The sequence below is a fragment of the Xyrauchen texanus genome, chromosome 20 (assembly GCF_025860055.1).
Source record: "Xyrauchen texanus isolate HMW12.3.18 chromosome 20, RBS_HiC_50CHRs, whole genome shotgun sequence".
NCBI classification, from domain to species: Eukaryota; Metazoa; Chordata; class Actinopteri; order Cypriniformes; family Catostomidae; genus Xyrauchen; species Xyrauchen texanus.
This window is the reverse complement of record NC_068295.1, coordinates 21,369,322-21,394,810: the sequence shown is the minus strand read 5'-3', so window position 1 is coordinate 21,394,810 and position 25,489 is coordinate 21,369,322. Positions and strand designations below refer to the sequence as shown.

The window sequence follows — 25,489 nt, the reverse complement described above, 5'->3', positions numbered from 1 at the left end:
TTCATTCTGTTGGTTTACTCAGAGTTTTGAAGGCCTGCTTTCGAAGGTGAGTCTCAATTTCCTCCCTAAACACAAGCATGCCCAGATGAGAGTGTGATGCCTCATTCATGGCTTTGGATTGGATGCACATGCGGTATTGTTCAGGAGTCAGCTCGTCAGCACACAGCTTCTCGTGCCAAAGGTGGAACAGGCCTGACACAGGCGTGCGTATCACAATCTGGTCGCTCCGTAGGTACTTCCTGTACAAGTGGACATCTTCTACACCCCAACCTTTCACTTCCAGGTCAAATCCTCCTAAAATAGACAAATTGCCATTTCATTAATACAAAACAAGCTATACAGTCTTATGAGAAAATGGTACACTTTATATTTTTCAAACAAAAAAAAAATGCATATATTACTTCCAACTCTTTAAACCTACCAATGCTGAGAAAATCTGAACGATACTGACAAGTCATTCCAAATCCAAAATCCCTCCAAAATCCTGCATCTTTTTTATGAATCTATAAAAGCATTAACATTTTATGATTCCCATTTGTATCACTAAATGTAATGATATTAAAAAAAGCTAATTAAAATTTTGAAATTACATACCAGCTGATGTTCAATAGAAGGTGGCAAATCAAGATTTCCATAAACTATGGCTGGATTATACAAACTAAATACCACAGGATAGAAAACTCGCTTTCCTTCATGGGAGAGAGAAGAACTTTTTATATATATATTGAGAAATATATACACACACACACACAAGATGTGAGAAATATGAATGTGAATACATTATATGAATACAAATATGAACACATTATCTAGTAATGGGTCCATGAACTTTCAGTTGGGATGCTTGTTGAGATTACAGACCTGGAGCTGTATTGAGTCGACAGGTAGCAAGGAATTCAAGTGTGAAGTAGATGTCGACATCACAGAAGAACATCAAGACATCACCGCCTTTCTCCCAGGCATGAGCTCCAATGTCCAGACCACGGCCACGGGAAAAATCTTCATCCACAGGGATCAGGGTGTAGTTACTGAAGTTTTCCTCACTGGAAAATGATCAGAGTAAATAGCAATAAATTACTGCAAAAGAAACAATTGGATTTTTGGCAATGATACAGTGTAATAACATAGCAACAATGCTCTCATCATATACTTGCCCTCATGCCATCCCAGATGTGTGACTTACTTACTTCTGCGGAACACATATTAAGAATTCTAGAAGAATATCTGCTCTGTAGATACAATGCAAGTGAATGGTGATCAGGCCTTTGAAGATCCAAAAAGGAGATAAAGTCAGCATAAAAGTTATCCAAAAGACTCCAGTGGTTTAATCAATGTCTTCATAAGTGATGCAATTGGTTTTGGGTGAGAACAGACCAAAATATAACTTTTACACTGTACAGAGCAACATGACAAATTGAGAAAAATTCAACTTTATGCAAATGACGAGCGACATTCGCAAGCAACAACCAATGAGAGTGAAGACAGCGGAGCTCACGTCATCTGTCTCCTGGCAGATTGTAGACGACTACAGGCAAGACGGAGAGGTTTCAGCATCATGAGGGATTTTTACGGTTCTATGCCATTTGATTATAACCACATGCATTGATATAATCAAACACTGATGTGTGGAAAAGCATGTCAGAAACGGTCTTCATTCTGAGCGAGTTTGATTCATTCATTAAATGGTAGATTGATCGTCTTGTTAATGATTTAATGCACTGAAGACTGCTGCACGTTTTAGAAAACACTATACTGCAGAATGAATATTTTAGAGACAAGAGACCTGATTCCTTGTTAAATTGTAATGATATCTTAATTTTACTGGTATTATGTCTCATCCGTGTTAAAATTTTCAAAAGCTATGGCCAAACATGCAGTCATCCAATAACGTTACAGTTATTAATAGTAAGAACGCCCACTAGTGACACAGATCGCAGACTTTAGGGACACCATGTGACAAAGTCGCTGGCAGTGTGAACAGAGCTTGAGAAATTACTTTTATGCTGCCTTTATCTCCTTTTTAGAGCTTCAAATTTCCGGCCACCATCCATTTGCACTGAATGGACCTGTACATAGCTGATATATTCTTCTAAAAATCTTAATTTGTGGGATGGCTTGAGGGCGAGTAAATGATGAGAGCATTTTTATTTTTGGGTGAACTCTCCCTTTAACCTACCTAAATAAACTGTTTCCAAAGCATTACTTTCTAACATGAAAACAATTTAAGCATTTTTCTTGCTGGTCGCTGCAATTACCATTTTAATTCAGAACATGTCTACTGACCAACTAAGATGGGTGAACAGAAAATAGTTTTTCCTTGGGTTTTCTCGATTCAGGAGGTTGGCAGACCGAAGATAATTTAGTTACGCATTGTGCATGCAACATAACAGAATATTTGCAGAGCTCAAACCTGGACATTTTCTGCAGAGATGCCTTCACCTCCTGCAAGCCCTCCTGCCCAAAATACACCACTGTGAGATGTACCCGTTTGTCCTGTTGTATACAAACCTCCCTGCAGACAGAAGACACAGTCTTTCAACATTTCTAACAGAATTTGTCTTGTTAAATTGAACATACCTGATTGAACCCCTCAGTGCACAGTTTTCCAGCACTCTTTGTTCCAAAAGGGAAATTTTACTGGAAAACATTTCCTTTTTAAAATGTCAAATCTGGCTCTGTGTTGCTTTATAAGTATTCGTCACATGTTTTGCAGAATGCTCAAGTACACAGACACACACATTTCCAGACTTGATCCATGAATGTCAGTCTTAAATAATTTTTTTGCTAGCATGAGTGGAATATTTTACAATGTGTACTTCACATAGGCTACTTCCCAAATGGTGTGGCACTGAACATTTTAGAGTGTCCTTCTCACCTGAAGTTGTTTAAGAATTGAACAAAAGCTTCTGTTCGGCCTGACAGTGGCACTATGATGTTAATGACATTGCTGGCAGTGTCTACAGACGTACTTCTCACTTTCATCAGGGGCCCGAATGGACGGAAGAGGGTGACGTGATGGTACTCGTGGGAATTCTCTTTAGCAAAATAGAGCTCATACAGTGAACCTTTGTCCCTCTCTGTTCTGTAGAGTCCTGCCAAGAATAGCAAATACACAACTGAGCAACTAGAGTAACTCTAGTGCTGTGCAAAGTTCATACCGTCTTTTTATTCTCAAATACATACAGGCACTGTTTAGTACATGCAAATCCCTGACCACAGGGAAATGATTTTGAATTGTTGCATGTCAACAGTCCATGGCCAACTTGAAGGATTTTAGAAGAATATCTCGGCTCCGTAGGTCCATACAATGCAAGTGAATGGTGGCAGGAACTTTGAAGATCCAAAAATCACAAAGGCAACATTAAAGATATGCATACTACTCCAGTAAATCAATTTATGTCTTCTGATTGATATGACAGGTATGGGTGAGAGATCAATATTTAAGTCCTTTTTTACTATTAATTATCCTCCCTGCCCAGTAGGTGGCAAAATGCACAAAGAATGTGAATACCCAAAAACAAGACATATGAAAGTAAAAGTAGAGATTTATATTAAAAAATGGACTTAAATACTGATCTGTATCTCACCCACACCAATCATATAACTTCAGAAGATATTGATTTAACCACAGGAGTCAAGGATTACTTTTATGCTGTTTTATATGTTGTTTTTTTTTCTTGCTTCAAAGTTAATTTCATTATTCACTATTCACTTGCATTGTATGGGCCTACAGAAATGAGATTCTTCTTAAAATCATAATTTGTGTTCAGCAGAAGAAAATCACAAACATCTGGGATGGTATGATGGTGAGTAAATGAGAGAATTTTATTTAAATATTTAGAGACTTGCCCCATTCACTTCCACTGTGAGTTTAAATAAACAAGGAGCAAGTCGAATATTTGTTTGTGGTAACAAACGTTATGCCACAAATGCTGTCGATTTGTTTTTAACCCATTCCTTTAATACTCATTTAAGAGTTCTGCTAACTTCAACTGAATACCTCTTACCTTCAAAAAAGTGGCTTTCTGTGAATGCTTGTCTCGCCACAGGGATGTTATCCTTGTGTCCATCATCTTCTTCTGGGTTATTAATAATTTCCAAACCTGCTTCTATAACCTCCACCAGCTCATCTCTCCGGTCCTTCCGTACAGGCTTCTCCTCGGGATGGCGTGTCAATCCCATCTCAAGCTGGTAGACCTTCGAGGTGGTGAAACTCTCAAAGGGAACCAGTGCATACTCACTCGGCAGCCTTGCCCCGGTATTCACCTCCGCCTTATCGATTTGTGAGTGCAGGTACTCCAACAGGTCACTGGGCTCCTGATCCCTGCCATCAATCAGGCTCTGTGGTCCTGGAGCCGCCTCCTTTTCTTGAAGAACCCTAAGTTTTTCGCTCATCTCCTGAAGTTCTTGTTTGAGCTGTGCAATTTGCCTTTTGAGACTGGCTGCTCGGGTAAGATGCCGCTCTTCCTGCTCCTGCAAGAGGGTTTGATAGTATTCCTTTCCATACGGCTCTACTCCCAGGCCTGGGAGCACCTGACTCACATCTGCAGGAGGGGTGCACTCGAGCAGGTAAGCAAAAAGTAGCAGAACCAAGATCAAGAATATACCCAGGAGTAGCCAGCGTGCCCGCCCCTGCAGAGGAAGCCCCCGTCTGGGCATGTCTGAGAGGCAGGGTGCTTATTACCAGCCAGACTTTTGCATTCCCACCTGGTCAATATCCAACCTTAAGGAGGGATGAATTTAATCACAATAATCCATTCCCAAGTGAAGTGGAGACAGTCTGAGTGTGCATAAGTGTCACATTTCTCTAATGGTCATTCTCTTCTCACATTACAGCATTTCAGTGGGCTCAAATTCAACGAATGTGGGAATATGCATTCTGCTTGCACCATATTGCTCCTTTCAAGAGAAATAACTAATCTAAAAAGAGATGTCAAAATTCATCAACAACATAAAAGTCAAGTAACTGTTCTGATGAGATATTTGCTCTTCAGTATATTTATTTGGTCAAAATACAAACTGACATATTTTGAAATAGTACTGTGGCCCGTATAGGAAGCAACCAAAACAAATATTAAATGAATATTCCAGGTTCACTAAAAGTTAAGATCAATTGACAGCATTGTGGCATAATGTTAATGACCACAGAAATTAATCGCGACTCATTCCTCCTTTTCTTTAAAAAAGCAAAAATCTGGGTTACAGTGTGGCACTTACAATGGAAGAGAATGGGGACATTTTTTGGAGGGTTTAAAGGGGTCATGACATGAGAAACCAAATTTGCCTTGATCTTTTGGTATATAAGAGGTCTTTGTATCATTAAAACGTCCTGCAAGTTTAATATTTTAAGACGTCCTCCCCATTCTAAACGAATCATTTATTTAATCAAGCTCAAAATACAGCTCGTCCTGGATTCATGGTTAGAAGTGACGTGACGGTTAGAAGTGACGTACCAGCGTTTGCATATGACCGCCTCCAGCACAAGATAACTACGCTTTAAGCGCTAAGACAACTACGCTGATTTCAGTATCGCCGTGTGCCTCACAAGTGTTCAGCGCAGTCGATGGACAGCGAGCTCTGACAGAGACTACTTGTGCACAGGAAAATTACGATGCCACACAGATGTGCTGTTCCTGGCTGTGGTCAAACAAAACCTCTGAATAAGCTGCCGAAAGATCCAGACGCCAGGGAAAAATGGATGCAGTTTATTTTTTGAGGACGTCCCAGTCACGGCAGTGTTAACTTAAGCGTTTGTTCTGTACATTTTAAGGATGACTGTTTTGAGAACAAATCTCAATATGATGCTGGCTTTGCCAGAAAACTGTTGCTCAAAGATAAGTCCGTGCCGACTATTCTGGGAACAACGACGACGCAAACTGTAAGTAATCTATTTTAAACTTTAAACTACTTTTTAAAGCGCAATTTCATTCATTATGAATAATCACAGTGTTTTTACTTAGTTTACTTGCATATTGTTCTGGCTGGGGGCGTCAATAATTGATACATAGGCACTGACGTTAGCCAATCATAACAGTGGGCGTTTGAATCAGAGGATGAGAAACAGGGTGGGAAAAGGTCATAAATCACTAGATTTTAAAAGTTTTTCTTAAAAAAAAAATATATTAATACTATAATTGCACCTAAGGGAACATAATAATACAATAAAAAAAACCATGTCATGACCCCTTTAAATGGCAGACATGTGAAGCTTAGAATTTTATTAAAGCATGTGATGATTTCTTCTGTTAAAAGTTGTGCATTATTTGAGCTGTAAAGTTTTTTTTTTTGATCACCATTTTAAGTTTATAGGGTTTGTTGACATTACATCGTCATGGCAACGGAGATGCAAAATTGAATATAACTTTACACAGAAAAGGTTAGTTAGTGATTTTATCACACTTAAATCATGTTAACATGCACATTGTTTATGTCTTGTGGCTATACTTTTGAAACGATGAGTATTTTAACGTTTACAGATTGGACCACATTCACTTCCATTGTAAGTGCCTCACTGGAACACAGATTTTTGCCTTTTTTAAAGAAAAGGAGGGATGAGTCAAATTATTTTTGTAATAATCTACTTAATGACTCAAATGCTGTCGATTTAGCTTTGTATTGAACCCAGAATATACCATTAAAATAATATAATTACCGGTACTTACACTTTAAGGAAAACAAGTGTATAGGTTAACAACATGTACTCTTTCAGCAATTACACCTATAAATAAAAATGATCATTTACAAATAATACATTAAAAATAAATAGCAATTAGGCTTGTTTACATTTAAGCTGCGTACAAATAAAACCATTTAGTTTTAACTGCTAACAGAAGAACATACATCTGACTGATCCCATAGCCTAGCCCGCTATACACTATTGGATTTTTACAGTCCTTTAAGATTGTTACGTGTCAGACTGCACGATATGAACGCCTTGAGATCGCAATGGCACACTGTGCGACATTATGTCAGACTGCACGATACACATCAATGGTCCCAATCGTCCCGATCAGTGAACGTGACCTTTAATATAATATAGAAGCGAAACGGCGAGATTTGCCCGGAGGAGCGTTTTTTTCCCTTTCTTTCTTAAAGTCAGGGCATCAGCATTTCCGTTTCTCCAATACCCCTACATCACCTGTCAAATAGGCCTTTAATGAGACAGCTTGATCACATAAATAGAGAAAATTACAGATGTTGAGAATGAGCGTGAGGTAGCCTACAGTAATAATGAGCCACCACAAGCACATATTCATTGTGGAAATAAAAAGATTGTGGCCCGAAAAATGACAAAGTTCTGCATTCACACTGGAGGAAAAAAAGGTGGGTTATAGTATGTCTTTCTTGTCTTTTAGATTAGTAACATATCGGCCACGCAAAATTTCGAAAATTCATAAAGGCTGATATTATTTCTGGCATATCCCCTATGGATGATGCACAAATATGACATAGATTTCTATAATTGTATCCAACTGTATTTGCTGATTTGGATTAAAACGTACCATAAATACTTAACAGTATACATTTTACAAACGTTATTAGTATTATTTAAATAACATTGTAAATCTTAAAGAAGTTTACACACATTTAAAATAAATGTATTAAAAGTAAACTTATTCAGGGAATATAATCATTTCATACTGCTGAAGTGTTACACTTTTCTTCAAGTATTTTCTGCTTATTTATGTATTAAAACTTTTTAAATAAAATGAAAAGAAAAACACTTAAAGTGCTTGATTAGAGTGAACTGGGCACAAATGTTGCTATGGTGGTGCAAACACGGAGCAGGTTTCTTTCCAAATGAACTGAGGTGCGAGAGAGGAGCGGAAAATCTCATCTGGCCGTCGTAATTCGCTAAATTTCTGACACTGCCAGAACTTCGTAAGAGGCACACAGCCTTTTAATCAGACGTCGGTGAACATGACACAATTAACATTGTAAAATTACCGATTTTGCCCTCCGACGACAGAAATTCTGTAGGATTTACGATATTTGTCTCAGACGGCAGAATCGTGGCCAAAATCGCAGAGTGTGCACCGGGCTTTAATTGTAAAAGCATTACAAATTGTTCAAGCAAAAATTTTAGTAACCTTCAGAATAAATCATTCGGGGTTTAAGTCACTTTCTTGGATTAAAGCAAAATTAAATTTGCGACAATTACCTCAGTAGTTGTGAGAGGATGTGGTTCTTGGCAAACGTTTCCTTTATGTAGCCATTCATTAGAATCCCGAGCATATCAAACGTGAGAACCTAACGCCACGGGGCAATGAAAAAAGGAAGCACCAAAAAAAAAAAAAAAAATCGCCACTTCCTTCCGCTTTGTGCGATAGCACTTCAATATAAAAGTCTTTAAAGGCATCGGTCACTCAAAAATTATTTTTTGGTCATCATTTACTCACATCATGTGTGGCTCCAAAATCGGATGCCTTTTTTTAAAAAACAATATTCTGTCTACACTTTGCCATGTAATGAAAGCGAATCAGCACTAGGCTTGACAGTCCAAAATGACCCCCCCCCACGCAAGTGTCATTTTTATTTATGTTTTAATATGTTTGATAAATAACAGACTTAAAATAATGGCAATTAGACAGCCAGAATTTGATTTCAACGTGTATGAGTTTTTGCCAGATTTCTTTAGGCGAGATCCTCAATCAGAATTTGTACAGTTTGGCTGCTGCCAGAGCTGCCAGAGTGACGCTTTAGTCATGCAATCTGGCAACCTTGAGCGCGCGAGCTCTCTCTCCACTGCAAAAACAAAAAAAAAAAAAACGATGATTTTCTGAAAAAACAGTAACAGGTATGTCGGAGTTTGCGATGGGTTGATTTGTTCTTCCTAGTGTTCACATTAAACTTAAGCCACAAGTTTTCAAATGTTTCATGCACTTTCAGACATGGTCAATTAGTAGATTGGAGAAGAAAAATGTGTGTCTGCAGTGGGCGAGTGATCTATAAAAACCTCCCACGATCATAACGAGTTATTTTTACAAGATTCATCATAAAATACTATAACAGAGGGTAACAGGGGCATATGGCCATGTGTCCTAAGGGTCAATCAAGTGGCGCTCATTTTTGTCCAGATATATTACATTAAAAATACATAAAAATATTAAATTCACACAAACCATTTATGAATACAGCTCTTCTATGAATAATTTTTTTTAATTGCTGAGATTAAAGACATATTGTTATTTTTTGGGGGGATTTAAGTAAAAAATGTAATTTAGTGTCCAGAGACAGTCAAAAAAAAAAAAAAAAAAAAGTAAAAGTCTCATTAAAAGCTGAAATTCCTGAAAAAAGAAATGTTGGCATGACTAGTGCAGAATAATATTTTGTTATTTCTAAAAAAATCAGTGAAGCAGTGAAACGATTGTGTATTAAAATATGATTAAATACCGTGAGAAAACTTCTTGATATATTTGACTTAAAAATTAATAATATTTATTTAAAAAACCTTGAAAAATGCATTTGAAAACTTTTTGGAAATTAATGATTAAGTTGTTTATACTCGCATTATATGCCTTCATTAGAATTTATGAGAGAGGTGGTTGCTTTGTGAATGAATCGTTCCTTTGAGTCAGATCTTTTCAATGAATCAATTGATCCAGTTTACAAAACCGATCTGAGTTATTATTTCATGCAATCAGACTCTGATCCAATTTTCAAATTTCAATTTCAGGTTTTCAGTTGAAGCGCTTAATAGCTCACTGGCAGGGCCGACCCATCCAACAGGAGACCGCCTGGGGCCCCAACGTATCTGACGGGGCCTTGCGAACACGTGCAAAAGAACAAATCATGGAATTTAAAACGTTGATGACTTTTAATTTGATACTCTCCACAATACAGTGGTTTCCAGAGCAGATTTACTCTAGAGATTGGGCAACATGTGTGACCCTGATCATTTAACATACAAATCATTATGATGATGAAAACTAAAAACTGTATAAAATGAGCTCTGAATAATCACACTAATCTGCATAATTTATTCATAACCCAAATAATTTTTGGGAAGTAGAGCGCAGCTTTTTTTCCTCAGTATTATTAGACAGGAAGGAATTCAGACACTGCCGATATAAAGATGAAAAAAAAAAAATATGAGCAATTAATCAGGAAAATAACCAAACCATCATATCGGCAAAGATGTCAGCTCTCTAAGAAGTTATGTGTTTATTTACATTTATTCACAAATATATATTTCGAGGCATTGTGTTTACAGGCACTATTTAAAATATGTAATTTTATTTATACAAAATTATACATTATACATTGCTGCAGTTACCCAACTTTTTGTTTTTTATAATACAAAACATATTCATAATTTCTGCTCACTGGAATAATATAATTTGTGAATAACAACTGAAATGTTGATTTCTTACACAGTTGCTATGCTATTGGTTCAGAAGAGCTGGAATATACCTAATGAGTCGTTTGAACCACTTCTGATATATATATATATATATATATATATATATATATATATATATATATATATATATATATATATATATAATATATACATAAAAATATTTTTTTTTTCAATTTAGAGCTTGACCGCCTCATTACTCATTCACTTTCAATGTATTGAAATTAATCATTCACTTTTTGATATTCCACACATTTTAAAAAGTCATAAGTGTTTGGAGCGGTATGAGTAAATGATGACAGAATTTTCATTTCGGGTGAAATATTCTTTCAATGTACAGTACTCTGCAAAAGTCTTAAGCACATAAGATGTTTTACAAAAACATTTGTCTTAAGATGGTTATTTATGGGTGCATCTCAATATTAAGATTCAGTCCAGTATTATTCAGTAGTTAAAGCAGTATCGATTAAGAAGCGATTTTAGGGCTGTATCGTTCCAGTGCACCAAAACGTTCGCTCCCTAAAAATCCCACAATGTACCATAACAACCAGGGAGTATCGTTGCTCACAATGTTGCCTTACCGGAAACGTCGTCATGTCTTCTGAAGTCTCTCAAGTCATTAGAATACGAACACAAGTGTAAAACTATGAAGTCCAAGCCCTATTTTCTCTTAAAAGAGATGTTGTTTGTTATGTCTTTCATTCATAATTACCATGAAAGTGAAACAATCTTTTAAATATTTGAGTTGTTAAAAGAAGGTTTAAAATGCACCCCAATATATTTTTATTTCTTAGTTATGCCAATAACACTGTATGTTTAATGAAAATTAACGATAGTGTCTATTTATTCAGTGATGGTGCTGATTAACAGAGCTGCGCTTCTATGCACAAGCACGTTAACGTGTTGCAGGTGATTGAGTCATAAGTGTCCGAATGTTCAGTGGATCAGTACCCTTACCAGTGCCCGAATTCTTGTTCAGGATGTATTGATTCATGTCATAGAGAGCTAGGGAGCTGATTGAGACACATGGCATATCATCAGCTTTAGTGTGTCAATAGGAAATATACATTTTAGACTCCCAAACATTAGTTTTGCAAATAGAATAGAAGAACAGGGAGCCCTGCTACAGATGTCATGGCCCCCACAAAGCCCCCCACTGAACATCGAGTCAGTCTTGGATTACATGAAGAGACAGAAGTAATTGGGAAAGCCTAAATAAATAGAAGTATTGTGGCAAATTCTCAAAGCTTGTAACGTCCTAACTAACCAAGAAAAACTGTGTCCTAGTGTACCTAGAATTATTCTGGTGCTGTTTTGAAGGCAAAGGTGGTCAGGTCACACCAAATATTGATTTAGCATTTTGTTTTAAGTATTTGTGAAGACATCCTCACTAAGTGCCTAAAACTTTTGCACAGTTTTGTATTTTGAGTTGTGAACAACACAACTCATTAAACCTTCATATTGAATTTATTTTAAAAGGTACTTAACTTAGGTCCATTTTACAATTACAGAGAATACATTGGGCTTGATGTTCATATCACAACAGTGTTGTCATTTTGGGTGGTTCAATACAGGGGCTCTGGTAAGTTTTATGTGTCTCTGTGTGTGAATTCTCTTTCTGGACAAATGTTGAGAATAGAAAAAGTCATGGATTACATGACAAAAAATGCTTTTTGATGGAGCCTATGATGGATGAAAATTTACTGTATTATCAGATTTGAATTTATATGTGGAAATAATGATCTTGACTTTGAATTCCTTATTGATCTTTCTTAAAGTATGAGAATAAAATTGCATTATACACACAAACATTTGTGTATACACTTGGACATCTATCAGTTTTATTGATTGTGACAATGTTTTAACAACATATAATGAGGAATCACACTCAGCTATATGTATTGTCATTATTGTTGCACAAATAATGTCTTTACAAGGAATGGAAGTTGAATCACATTATTACATTAAATTAAAGATATTCTTTTATGGCAATATTCATATCTTGGGGTCACCGCAGAGTCAATGTTTATAAAAAAAATAATAAGAAGAAAAGTTTTTCACAATCATTGGCAAACATCTACAGTAGGTGATGGTAAAGAAGCTCCCTTTAATTCCCTTTAATAACTAGGACCAAGATCTTTCGGTCATGCATTTGCAACTGGTGATCTACTGTATAACAGAAGCGGCACAGGCACTTAAACATGGACATTGAACTGCGCAGAGTCATGCAATGATACAACACGGCCGACAGGCTCTTGTGGTAACAATTACCTATGAGCTGCTTGAAGTGTGCTCTGTGCAATTCCAGCCAATTTGAAATCTATTACCACCCCTCCTGTGATCTACACAGAAGGCTTATCAGCAGAAATAAAAGGGAACTGACTTTAACATCATGTAAGATATATACAGTATTATATAAATATACACATCTTTCCCCATGTCTTTTGCACCACTCATTTTTGGTTTGCATTTTTAACTATCAAGCGTGTCCAAAACGTTTGCAGGAGAATGCAAAGCCATCCAGTTTGCATAAACACTATCATTGGCATATCTTGTAAAGACAGGGTTAGTTGCATCAAGTCTGTTGAGTTGTACCGGGCTCTTCTCTGGCCAGTTCGGGTATGACATGCCTAAAAATGAGAACACATCATTTTTTCTGCATTGAGGAAGCATGAAGTAGAGTCCAGACAGTAAGGCTCTCAAACAAAACTCAGCTTGTTGCATGTTTTGATCATAGGTCAGTAAAACTGATGAGCTAACGTGATAGAAACATGAACATTCTTTTGTCCTGATATTTTCATGGAGTACATTATAGTGCCATTCATGTCAATAACCCACTGTGGTGACATCATAGGGTGGCCTGACATCCCGTTTTTTTTCTGGGACAGTCCCGTATTTAAGCACTTTTTCTAGTGTCTCGACTTATTCTGACAAATCACATTTTGTCCCATATTTCCCCTCTCCTAAAATTTCTCTATCGCCTATGGGACTTTTGTAGGTATTCTAATCAATGGTAGCCAAGGATATGGCTTGTAAAACCAATAAAATCACACCGTGTTATTTGAAGTACATGACTGGTTTAAACTATCCAAAATTGGAGCCGCTCATTGGAGAACACCAGAACCCCCGCTCTCAGTATGATTGACGAAACCATGCTCTTTGATGAGTGGGCTTGCGCAAAAAACATTGTCACTTGTCACATCACTGACTGGAACATGAACAACATGGCTGTGTCTGAGAGATGAACAGATGTTGTTCGTGAGCTGGAGAACAAGACCATCAACTTCGGAGTCTTAGCCAAGGTTGTGGAGTTTGTTTTATACCTGCCCGGGACATCTGCATCTTTGAATGTGTGTTCTCTTTAATGAATGCAGCATGGATGCCGGATACATCTCAACTCGACTCGTCATGAAGGCAATGCTTTTAAAATGTCCAAGTTTGGACTGACTGCTCTGCATTTTACGATAAACTCTTGAAAGACAAGCGCACACTGAGAAAAATTGCTGCCAGCTAAATTACAGGTGTGGATCCACCCTCTACTTCATATTAATCTGCACCTAGAAAAGGATACGTCAATTTGCTTGGAGGGGGCTGTCCCATTTCCACAAGCAGGAATCTGGTCACCCTATGACACCATCTATTCTATGATGCCATCATGACATCAGTACTGTGGCTTTTGTCATTTTTGGCATTTTATGTACATGTTTTTAAATAAAACAGAAGAAAATCTGTGTTCTCGTAAAAAGTTGTTTTACTCTCATTGACAATAGCCATTAAGAATTCTAGCATGGCAACTGCATTTCTGCTGGCCATTTATTGCTTAGTAATTCTACAATTAAAACCCTTTGCCGGTTTGCACAATTTGGGGGAATTCTAATATTTATGTGTATTTGGAATTGTTTCATTCAAAAGCCTTACTGCTTCTTTTTTCAGCACTGATTCCATTACTCATTTTCTGTAATATGACCAGGATATTACAGAGAGAGTACATACAGAGCACACAGGACCTGTTTCAAATGTAAACCTAACCTAATGCGCTGCAAACCATGTAGAAAATCCACAAATAATGCATCTTAAAATGTATTTTCTTAATTGAACAAAATACATATTAATGTATTTAAAAAGTGAGTTTGTTTTTTATCAGTGGTAATACTTGGACAACATGCCTTTGAAATAAAAGTTTAAAATGTTTAAATAGAGTACATCGGAAGCAGGTCCAAACTAAGAATCTGATCCCTAAACCCAAACACTACAGCAACTCAATCATCTATAAAACACAAGCAGTATTTAAAGATCACTGGCTACCATGCCATTAGCACAATCACAGCACTTCTTATAGATGCCATAAACATCAACTGATTTTGTTCCCTGTATTAGAATCGAGTAAATGCATGGGAAATTCTACCATAGAGCTTGTTTTCAATCCATGTGGAGGGGAGGGTTCGAGCGAGAGGGGCGTTATTACAGTCCACTAAGGGTGTGTCTTCTTCAGAGAGGGAGTCATCATATAGCAGGGCATCTGCCGGTGTGGAGGCCGCAAGGTCCAGATAATCCTGATGAAGGGAAAGCAAAGTTATGTAAATGAGAGTATATGTCAACATCCTTAAAGAACTATTCTTGGTTAAATACAAGTTAAGCTTAATAGACAGCACTTGTGGCATATTGTTTATTACCAGAAAACAATTAAGTACTTTTCTTAAAAAAAAAAAAAAGTTACAATGAGGCAGTTACAATTGAAGTGAATGGGGAAATCTTTTGGAGGGTTTAAAGGCAGATTAATTTATTTTATTTAGTGTATGGTTTACATGCAATATAACAGGATTGTATAGTACTTTGTATAAGCAAATATGATCCAAAATCCAAAATATGAAAGTAACAATATAACAGAATAGTTAAAATGATCAAATATCAATGTCCATTTGTTTGATCCATTCTAACGCAGATGGTACTGCCTCCATAAAATCGACCCAGTTTCCCTGATAGGATCAGAGGTGACATTCAGTGGTGATGTCATGGATTGTTAGGTTTGGTGCGCCACAGTCGCACGGCGGGGAATATGTTTTTCCCCACTTATGCAGAGAATCTGCACATTTACCATGACTGGTACGGATTCTGTTAAGGGATACCATAATTTTGGACTGAGTTGGCTACCAGCAATATCCTGGTTGTAATTTACAAACCAGTTTGCTAAATGAGGATCTACTTGCAAATTCCATAAACATGCCCACTCTTCTCTAGAATTGTAATTGCTTGCACTCAAATGTTCAGCTTCAAGTATGAGAGGCTTCCTCGATTTAAGTCTCTGGATTCTTAGAGTGGAATATCTTTGTGAATTGGAGGTTGGAGGTTGTTATGGATTTTATTGTATTCTCGCAGTAAAGCCTCAGATCTTCAATACCCAGGAAGTAAGTTGCTTAAAACAGTTAACGTGCATATTGTTTATGTCTTTTATAGCTATACTTTTGAAAAGTTGAGTATTTTAACATTAACTGATTGGCCACAATCATTTACATTGTAAGGGCCTCAATGTAACCCACATTTTTGAAGGAAGATGCAAATCAAAATACATTTTTGTGGTAATCATTATTATGCCACAAATGCTATTGATTGAGCTCAACTTGAATTGAACCCAAAACATTCCTTTAACTAGAAAGCAGGTTGGGAAATTATAATTTTGTTTTTAAATGTCAGCACAACAAAATGTATAATAATACATCAGGACGTTTCAAGAATAACAGCTCACTAGAGGTATTTTTATTAATGTAGGTTGAATATTGAATATTTATAAAAAAGTATAAACTAGAAGAACCTAGACTCTCTCCATGCATGTTGTTTTGTTTATCCACTGGTTTCATTTAAACTTTGTCACTTACCTTAAGGAACTCTTCATCATTACCATAAATCATAAGTGAATAAACATATTATATATGAAACAATTAGTGAGAGTAAATACTTAGCTTGACTATTCAGCTTTGGATGGCATGTCTTTTAGTTTTTAAGGATAACTGTATAACATTCTACTGTACCAAATTTGTTTCAGCTTTGTATCAGAAACATAAGTCACAAACCCTACAAAGCTTTGGTGAGTGTGAATTTGCGTCTGCATGTTTTTTGTGAGAGAAGTATTCATTGTATTCTTACTCTGCTTTTCACCATCATCTTCTCTAGTTCTTTGCTGATGTCTGAGAAGTTTGGACGCTTATCTGGTTCTTGTTTCCAACAACGAAGCATCAGATTGTACCTACATTAAATAACATAGCATTTATTACCTGATATAGATAATATATTTTTATATATATTTGTGTTTTTTGTGCCTAAATAAATGGTACATTTTTAAGAGAAATGCAGAAAATACATAACAAAACAAGTACATTTTTGTTTCACAGTTTCTAAAGTCATAAACTGAAAAATATGCTAATTGAAATGTTGAAATGGTGAATACTCTAGGTGACACTGGGAACTATTACATCTTTCAGCTTTTCAAAGGTGAAGTGAGTAATTTTTTTCAATATGTTCTACTATCCTGCTCTCTCTGAAAAGTGTAATCACTGTGTGTCTGTAGCACCATCAAAACATTTCTGTTTGTTTGAACATCCCAACCAGTCCAACAGAGCAACATTGGCCGACCAATGGAAGATGGAGAAGGGTTAGGGAAATCTGTTTGAAAATTATTTTGGTACCACTTGCGGCGCAGAAATTACGCACTTCACCTTTATAATAAAATTACAATACAATACAATGATTCTACTGATGACATAATGTCTGTTGTTTAAAATACACAGTAATAAACACACATTTCTTCTGTGCAGTTCTCTGGTTTCTCCATCCTGTAGCCTGTCTTTAGAAGGTTGAAAAGACGTTCTGGGGCAATGCCTGGGTAGGGGTTTCCACCTAGTGTCACAATCTCCCATAAGAGAACACCAAAAGACCAGCTAATGAGAGAAAAAGGAGAAGGAACGGAACAAATCCTATTTAGACTAATTCTTCAAATGGTAAATTTGAACAATAGATGGTAACTATACATGCAAATATGCATTATAACTAGTCTCAGGTTATACAGTAGCTATGTGTGTTTCATGTAACTCTGCAATGACTTACACATCACTTTGTGTGGTGTAGATGTGGTCAAACAAAGATTCTATAGCCATCCATTTGACAGGAATACGACCCTGGAAATTGAGAACACATAATGTCATTTATGTATTGTTATAAGCCTAACAAACTGTAAAAATGCAAATGAAATGAAAAGAAACCTGAATAGGGATTCTAGAGTATGGAACAAAAGTATTAAGTCTAGATTATAAATACACATGTACATTAAGAACGAATAAGTACAATAAGAATACATGTAAACATAGCAAATTGTATTAAACCATATGCAAGAAAAAATTTAATCTCAATATATTTTCAACATAATGGAACTAATATCCAAAACTTGTAACATAGGATTTTTCTTGATTGCTGCAATTAATTACATCTTTTGTGAGATTTATTTATTTATATTAAGAAAACAGCTGCAAAGTATATGTAAGTTTTATCACCTTGCTCCTCTTCACATATGAATCTTCCTCATAGACATCTCGAGACAAACCAAAGTCCGATATTTTCATCTTTCTTCCCTCTGCCACCAGCACGTTCCTGGCAGCAAGATCTCTGTGAACAAGCTAAAAGCATACTAATAAACATTTCATTCACTGCTGCACTCCATAAACTTCAAACTCAAACCTAAGTATTTCAATCTTTAAAACACAAAACCTGTAATCTACTTAACAAGTAAAACATTTGAGGTGACATACCTTCATTTCTGCCAAGTATTGCATTCCTCTGGAGATCTGCCATGCAAAAGAGATGAGATCACCCATGGTCAGCGCTCTTTCATCTGGGTTTTCCAAGTAGCTGGAATTACGGTTGGCTTCATTGCCCATATAGCTGGGTCCAACTTTCCGACTCTCTCTCAGGAAGTTGCGCAGTGAGCCATACTTGGCATACTCAACAATTAAGTATAATGGACCTGAACAGATTGAGTTTTGTAAGCACACAGGGAAAGTAATACAGAAATCCTTGTATTATTATATCATATTTTTTTATATAACATCCTACCATCCTGGCTGCAGGCTCCATACATCTTTATTACATGAGGGTGATTAACCTGCTTGAGCAATGTGAACTCTGAAAGAAGATCCCGAAGCTCACTGTGAGAGGCATTTTCTGTGGGAAAAAGAAAATAATTAATGCTAAGCAAATCATTTCAGTCACCATTTTCAGTGCAGATCCTGCATTGAAATTAATGAAGTCATATCTTAGTCCTTTTTGAGGATAAATTGCATCTACTCCTACTTTTAAGTTGTATGTGATACCTTTCAACATTTTTACAGCAACTGTAGTGTATCCAGCTTTTCCTTTAAGACGAAATGCAGTGGCCTTCACAACCTTCCCAAACTCTCCTTCTCCAAGAGTTTTACCCAGAACCAGGTTCTTTCGAGGGAACTCCCACTTTGGATCTTCCTGTTAACAGAAATCAGGGGAAAAAATCAGTAAAGTTTAACAGAATAGAAGCAAACTGCTCTCTCAACATCCCAATCATATCATTTACCAGGTAAACTTTATGTTGTATAGATCAATTAATGGGCTCTGAAGTGAAAAAATATGTTAAAATGGAGAAAACAAGCAAACAAACTCACAGGTATTTTGAAGGTGTCAATGGCCACCTGATTCTCCATGGAATCTAGAGAAGCTCGCCGAATATTACTGGCTGAGTAACTGATTGGGTAGGACTGAGCTGGCCGACGGAAGGTCATTTCAGCTGAGGCGATGGGCGGCTTGGGTGTGCTATTGTGAAAACGGTGGAAAAAGTATGAGGACAGGAGAATGGAGACAATGAAGGAGAGGAGGACACCAGTTGCAATGACCGTCTTACACATGTCGTCACAGATAGCCTCTGAAAAAGAGACACAGAACCACAATTAGGTACAGTCACATGAGTCAAAGCAATTTGTTAATTTTGGTATTTTACAGATAGAAAATACGTCAGATATATGGTATTTAAATCATCCAAAATCTTTTAGCTCACCTTCCATTTCATCCTTTTCACAGAAGCACTTCTCTGAGAAACAGTAGCAAGTCCCATATCCTGCTTTAATTCCATATAGGCCTCTCTCGTGACCCCCGATTATGGGTTGACCTGACAAAAATACATATAACTTTGTTTAAAAGTTTAAATATTTAATAATAAATAATACTAAATAAACATTTAATCAATAATACATGTTATTTCTTTAAATACATTTTAATAAAAAAAAAATTAATGAATGAACTGATATAAAACATTAAAAGCTCAAATTTCTCTCACTGGTGCAATCCTGAGGACATATGGAAATATCTTTGCTTTCAATGACATCACAGTAACCATCCGGACATGTGCGGAGGTCAGGGGAACAAGTTGAATATTTTTCAGATATTCCTGCAAAAGTAAACAAAAGATACAGAATGATTTAACATTAACAGGTAAAAACTGTGGAAACAGTTCCAAAATAATATTGTAAGTGCAGTGTATTTGATTCCATGTTGTTGGAGATTTCATCAAATACAATACAACTAGGGCTGCAACTAACGATGGGTATACTTCTGCGAGTGCAGTAAAGACAAAATATACTTATATTCAAGATCTGTTCAAGTCTAAATATCTTATATGCTGCTTCTCAGGTGAATGCATCATTTTTTGAAGGATTTTTAGGTATTTTTAAATATTTGTATTTTTAATATTGATTGATTGTTTGATTTATTTGTCCTGGAGAGGAAATTTGTTTCCACCATAGGTGCGTACATAATACAGACACACATGTATAACATATTAGAAACATCAAAATATAAACATCTACAAAAAAAAATAAATTATTATTTAACAAAAAAAATTATAAACAAAAAAAAAAATATTATATTCAACATTCTCAGATAAAAAATTTTCTTCTGCAGTATAGCTGCTAAAGAAAAGTATAGCTGTTGTTTTAAAGGAGTTTTAGATATTTATATTGTAAAACAATCCAAAACAAAAACAAAACAAAAAACATATTTTGTTGCAGTGTGTAATGGGGCCAAGACTACCTCTCTCACCTGTTTGTTCACTTCAATCCATCTTTAACTCACAAAAAAAAATAAAAAATTCTCTCTTATTAGTAAAGCTGTATATTGCCAATTTCCTTCATGATAAGAAATGGACAGTGACATATATTATGATTCAATAAGTCGCGACCCATTACGTTATAATCTAGCAGCAGCATGTTTGCTCGAGGGATGAGTGTCCCCGCGCCAGTGTGTGCATCAGCCGGATGCAGATTCAATCTCGCCACATTAGATCGGGACATTCACGCAACTCATAGAAGAGGCGCTAAACGGACAGAGAAATGACAGTTTGGAGATTGTAGTTACTACATGACCTGCTTCCATTTTATTTTAACTTTAATAAAGCTATCACACATTAAAACAGCATTTAAGAAGTAACACTGGAGTCTTTTCTTTAAAGAGCTCCGGCTCTACTTATTCCACATCGAGGGTGCTTCTATATTTACTTATTTTGTATTTTTGCATTATAATTCCCTCATACTTTGCAATCTACATCACCTGAAGCTGTTTGGAAAATGTAGAGTGCATCTGGACTGAGAGCTGTGTTTTCTTCATCTCCTCAGTCAGCAGTGCTTCTCTCACACATCTCACATTACATTAAATGAGATCAAACGAATATTCAACAGTTTTTTATTGTCAACATTGTAAAAAAAAACAACACTACTTTAGAGTAATGAGAAGTCAAATAAAATAGTGGGTAACCTTTATCGTTGCCTTGTCTCCACTGGCATCTGCCTGTGGGGGCTCCCAGACCTCGAGACGCCTCACACTCCCCTCGCTGTCTCCGCTCTGCACAAGCCAAAACCCGCTGCTCATCCATCCTCATAAGATCTGCTACAAGATGCAGCCAGATATGAAAAAGCATAGGACAAAGTCATAATCTCTCTAGGACCTGGATCAACATAGCAACACTCTAAAAGTAGGTGAGCTAGATTAATGGTCATGTTAATCCTGTTCTTCACTACTATGTCTCGAACATGTTAATCCTGTTCTTCACTACTATGTCTCGAACATGTTAATCCTGTTCAACACTACAATGTCTTGAACAGGCACAAATTTAACCACTGAACCACTTTTAACAGTCAACTGTTTCTTGGTGATCTTGCTGACTTACTGTACCTTCACCCTCGAACATGATGATGAGCTGAGTCTTGGCCTGCTGTTGGTTCTGTTGCTCTTGGGCAATAACCACATACTGCAGCTCTTGGCACTCTGCTCTGCATAACGCATCAGTGTCATTTACATAGAGAACACCAGACATCTCGTTTTGGCTCTGTGCAATGCTAACTGCTGCGTAGCATGACTGAGCATCAGCAGAGATGTTCCTGTCCGCTATTTCTAGCTGATATCCAACCTCAATGCCCTTAAACTTCAAACAGTTGTCCACACAGACTTTTGCAATCTAATAAAGACACAAACAACAGAGTTATGTCACAAATTAGGCTGAAAAAAATACACATAATCCCACTTGAACTTGCATACGTAGAACTAATTTCGGTTTTCAGAGCGTCAAGTGCCCCCTGCAGTAATAAAATATTGTTTCTCACAAGACACAGTCAGTGGCAGACAACATGTGCAATTTCGGTCAGTAGGTCTGTTACCCACACAATGAAACCCACTCACATGAAAGAGTCTTATGTGGAGTCAGTGAGATATTAAAGGCGTCCATAGACATTATCAGTTGTTGACAGGAAAGTAGACGCATTTCAGGCCTTCCTTATGTAATAAACTGTTATTATGCATTAAAATGTATAGCCACTTAAGAGATTTCCATAAACTTTTTAAATCCTGGAAATTACTATTTAAAATTCCATGATATTTCCATGTTTTCCATTGGAAGTCACACTTCTATACCCCTACTAGCACATGAACAGATTTCCAATAATAATGACTAAAACGTAATTTAAGCACCTGGGAGTATGTCGTTGATTTCCGTGACATGGTGAAGAAGTAGGTGATATTGGTGAAATTAATAGGAACTGGCAGAACAGTGACATTGAAATGTAACATCACTGTTCCCTCGGGGCCTGGGAAAGTGGTGTCATTGACCAGGTAGTCCAACAGAAATGAGCGTGTCTCTGTCACAGACACGTTCTGACTCAGCTTCAGCTCTGAGGGCACACAACAGGATGAAGTACAATTCAGAACACCCAATTCTTTAAAAACACAGAATTCTTAAAATAAGTAATGTGTATTATTTTTTTGTTACTTACTATATTCATGAACTGTCCCCCGCACATTGCTAAAGACAGCTTTTTCTTCCCTGAATTTCGGTTCGATAGTAAATGTGTTTCTCACCCAGGGGTCATTCGTCAACAGGGTACCAACAAATTTATTCTGACTTTGATCACTGGGATAAACAGGTGTTGTGTCCCTGTCGTATACAGACAGACTTCCACAGATTGCACCCTTCAAAAAGAAAAGATAAGGATTATGGTTATGATTCCACTTCTTTAATTTACATATTAAAACAGGGATCTTCAACAGAGGGTTTGTGGTGGTAATCAGTGTTGGGTAAGTAACTTAAAAATAGAAATCCACTACAAAGGACTAATATGAGGAGGTCGAGAGGATGCACGCCCGGCGCTGAGTTGCCCAATTAGCAGGAGAGAGATAAAAGGAGGACCCGGGGACCCCAGAGTGAGAAAGAGAGAGAGAGAGAGAGAGAGAGAGACGCATGCTGCAGTGTTCATGTGTGTGTGCGCTTTTGTTTATGTTTAGTCTTTGTCAGTGTTTTATTAAAAGTCTGTTGATTGTTATCTGATTCCTGCTTCCTCCTTTCCCGAACAAGTAGAGATCTGTTACACTAATTATTTATCTAAAATTGTAATCAGATTACTTTATTAATGAATTACTTTACTTTTAAGTAACTTCCTAAAACACTTTTCCGCTCAACAAATTTTAAATAATGTCTATATTCTTTCTTGTTTCTTGTTCATTAATTATACACTCAGCACCTCAAATTTTTGTCCTTGACAATGACTCGTTGCATGGCCATAATTAATGTATTCTACATAAATAATATATTAGAAATAAGCATAACCCTATAATGTAATTAAAAGTTATTAACTGTAATCTGATTATAACAAATTTAAATGTAATGCATTAAATGACCTTTTTAATACCAAAAAGCAATTAGATTACAGTAACTAATTACTTTGTAATTGGATTACACCGAACACTGGCAGTCATGCAGGGGGTTTGCTAATTTTTGTTTGATCTTGACCAACTTTTTATGAGAAATAAGTTAACAAAAATACAATATCAAGTTCAATCAACGCAAACATTAAGAAAATAAAATGGATAAGGCAAATGAAAATATAATTTATACATTTATGACTCTACAGTAATCATCAGTAATGATTATTTTTATAGATTTGCAATATAAGCATCATAACAAAGTATATAAATACTAGGGGCAGTGAAGCAATTATATGTACTTGAATCTGTTCATATGACAAAATGATCTGTATCTGTCTCTGATAGAACCAAGTGTGGGCGGGGCTTAAACTGGAAGTGCGTCAAAACTAAATAAAATGGCCAGTTTTAAATGTTACTCTTACATTTACAGTTTCTATTAATAAAACATGCTTTGTATTTGCCTTTCATAATAATAGCCTAATGATAATATTAATAATAATAATAATTATTATTATTATTGTTATTATTATTATTATACAACTGTGATTTATTTAAAAAAAACAAAAAATCTTACTAGATGAAGCTGAATTTATAGGCTACATTAACTGTGGAATATGTTGTTCACTGTGGTATCCCCTGGTACTTCTGAAACAGACTTATCGTTTGTCTATGCATTACAACAACATTATTCTGAAGGCAAGAGGTGTCAAGCAAAATGTGAAATGACAAACACACATTTTGTAGTGAATTATAAATAAACATATAGTACTTTACGCATGTTATTATAAAGCCAGACTTAAAACGCAACACTCAAATTTTTACATATATATATATATTGTATTCACCAAGGGGTCCTTGGCCTGAAAAAGGTTGAAAACCCCTGTATTAAAATATTAAATCAAAAAGACTATGAAGATGTGAGGCCTGACAGTTGTGGTCATGGTGGTCATCCACACCTCACTGCGGTTGAACTCTATTATGACGTCCTCATTGTCGGTCCCATTTACATAGGGAGGATTATCGTCCTCATCATAGATGTTCACGTGCAGAGGAGTGACGAGTGTGTGCACCGTCTCTTCTGTACACACTGTACAAACTATAACCAGACTGTAAACTTCCTTCTCCTCACGATCAACAGGTGCTGTGACCACCAGCTCTGAAGTGGAGCCATCGACTGCAAACGGAACTGGTGAGTCTGTTTAATAAAAGCAATAATAATAAACCATAATCAATAAAATGATATATTTTTAAGGGGCTAGTTCACCCAAAAATGAAAATGCTCTCATTTACTTACCCTCATGCCATTCCAGATGTTTGTGACATTCTATATTATGCATAACACAGATGAAGAAGAATTTTAAAAGAATATCTCAGCTCTGTAGGTCCATACAATGCAAGTGAATGGTGATCAGGTTTTTGAAGCTCCAAAAATCACATAAAGGCATTGCATTGCATTCAGTTGAATTGTATGGACCTAACGAGCTGAGATATTCTTCTAAATATCTCTGTTTGTATTCTGCAGAAGACAGAAGGTCACACACATCTGGGATGGTGTGATGGTGAGTAAATGATGAGAGCATTTTCATTTTTGGGTAAAATATCCCTTTAAGATCATCTTTAAGAGAACTGTGAAAGAGTTTATATTAGGTCAGAAATTAATGGGGGTATTGCCCTCAAATTTCCAAATGTAGGGGCCAAAGATTTTAAGAAAAGAAAAAAAGACAATATTATATATATGGTATATACACTCACCTAAAGGATTATTAGGAACACCATACTAATACTGTGTTTGACCCCCTTTCGCCTTCAGAACTGCCTTAATTCTACGTGGCACTGATTCAACAAGGTGCTGAAAGCATTCTTTAGAAA

The 25,489-nt window shown here is 36.4% G+C and overlaps 2 protein-coding genes across 4 annotated transcripts in view; both read right to left on the bottom strand.

Moving 5' to 3' along the window:
- Window position 1: 1 nt before the first annotated feature.
- Window positions 2-8,257, bottom strand: csgalnact2 (chondroitin sulfate N-acetylgalactosaminyltransferase 2). Of its 2 annotated transcripts, none has more exons than XM_052151264.1 (8): window positions 8,162-8,257; window positions 4,008-4,920; window positions 2,876-3,092; window positions 2,411-2,512; window positions 862-1,043; window positions 595-689; window positions 422-503; window positions 2-294 (listed from the first exon to the last, which is right to left on the bottom strand). In XM_052151264.1, exons 2-8 carry the CDS (start codon window positions 4,657-4,659, stop codon window positions 2-4), a joined length of 1,623 nt encoding a protein of 540 aa, XP_052007224.1. In that variant the 5' UTR covers window positions 4,660-4,920; window positions 8,162-8,257. The 2 variants fall into 2 exon arrangements, with proteins under 2 accessions (XP_052007224.1, XP_052007225.1); XM_052151265.1 differs by having other exon boundaries at window positions 4,008-4,723; window positions 8,162-8,253.
- A 4,023-nt stretch (window positions 8,258-12,280) lies between these two features.
- Window positions 12,281-25,489, bottom strand: part of ret (ret proto-oncogene receptor tyrosine kinase) — a 42,900-nt gene continuing 29,691 nt past the window's right edge. Inside the window, exons 4-20 of one of the 2 annotated variants that reach the window (XM_052151477.1) lie at window positions 24,577-24,815; window positions 22,693-22,888; window positions 22,391-22,590; window positions 21,599-21,881; window positions 21,182-21,313; window positions 19,710-19,820; window positions 19,431-19,541; window positions 19,042-19,298; window positions 18,718-18,865; window positions 18,461-18,568; window positions 18,157-18,371; window positions 17,902-18,024; window positions 17,459-17,529; window positions 17,155-17,292; window positions 16,502-16,601; window positions 14,766-14,913; window positions 12,281-12,990 (exon numbers count right to left, since the gene is read on the bottom strand). In XM_052151477.1, coding sequence (XP_052007437.1) covers window positions 12,833-12,990; window positions 14,766-14,913; window positions 16,502-16,601; window positions 17,155-17,292; window positions 17,459-17,529; window positions 17,902-18,024; window positions 18,157-18,371; window positions 18,461-18,568; window positions 18,718-18,865; window positions 19,042-19,298; window positions 19,431-19,541; window positions 19,710-19,820; window positions 21,182-21,313; window positions 21,599-21,881; window positions 22,391-22,590; window positions 22,693-22,888; window positions 24,577-24,815 — 2,738 coding nt within the window. In that variant the 3' untranslated portion in view covers window positions 12,281-12,832. The remainder of the gene's footprint in view (window positions 12,991-14,765; window positions 14,914-16,501; window positions 16,602-17,154; window positions 17,293-17,458; window positions 17,530-17,901; window positions 18,025-18,156; window positions 18,372-18,460; window positions 18,569-18,717; window positions 18,866-19,041; window positions 19,299-19,430; window positions 19,542-19,709; window positions 19,821-21,181; window positions 21,314-21,598; window positions 21,882-22,390; window positions 22,591-22,692; window positions 22,889-24,576; window positions 24,816-25,489) is intronic. The other variant, XM_052151478.1, reaches the window with a different exon arrangement.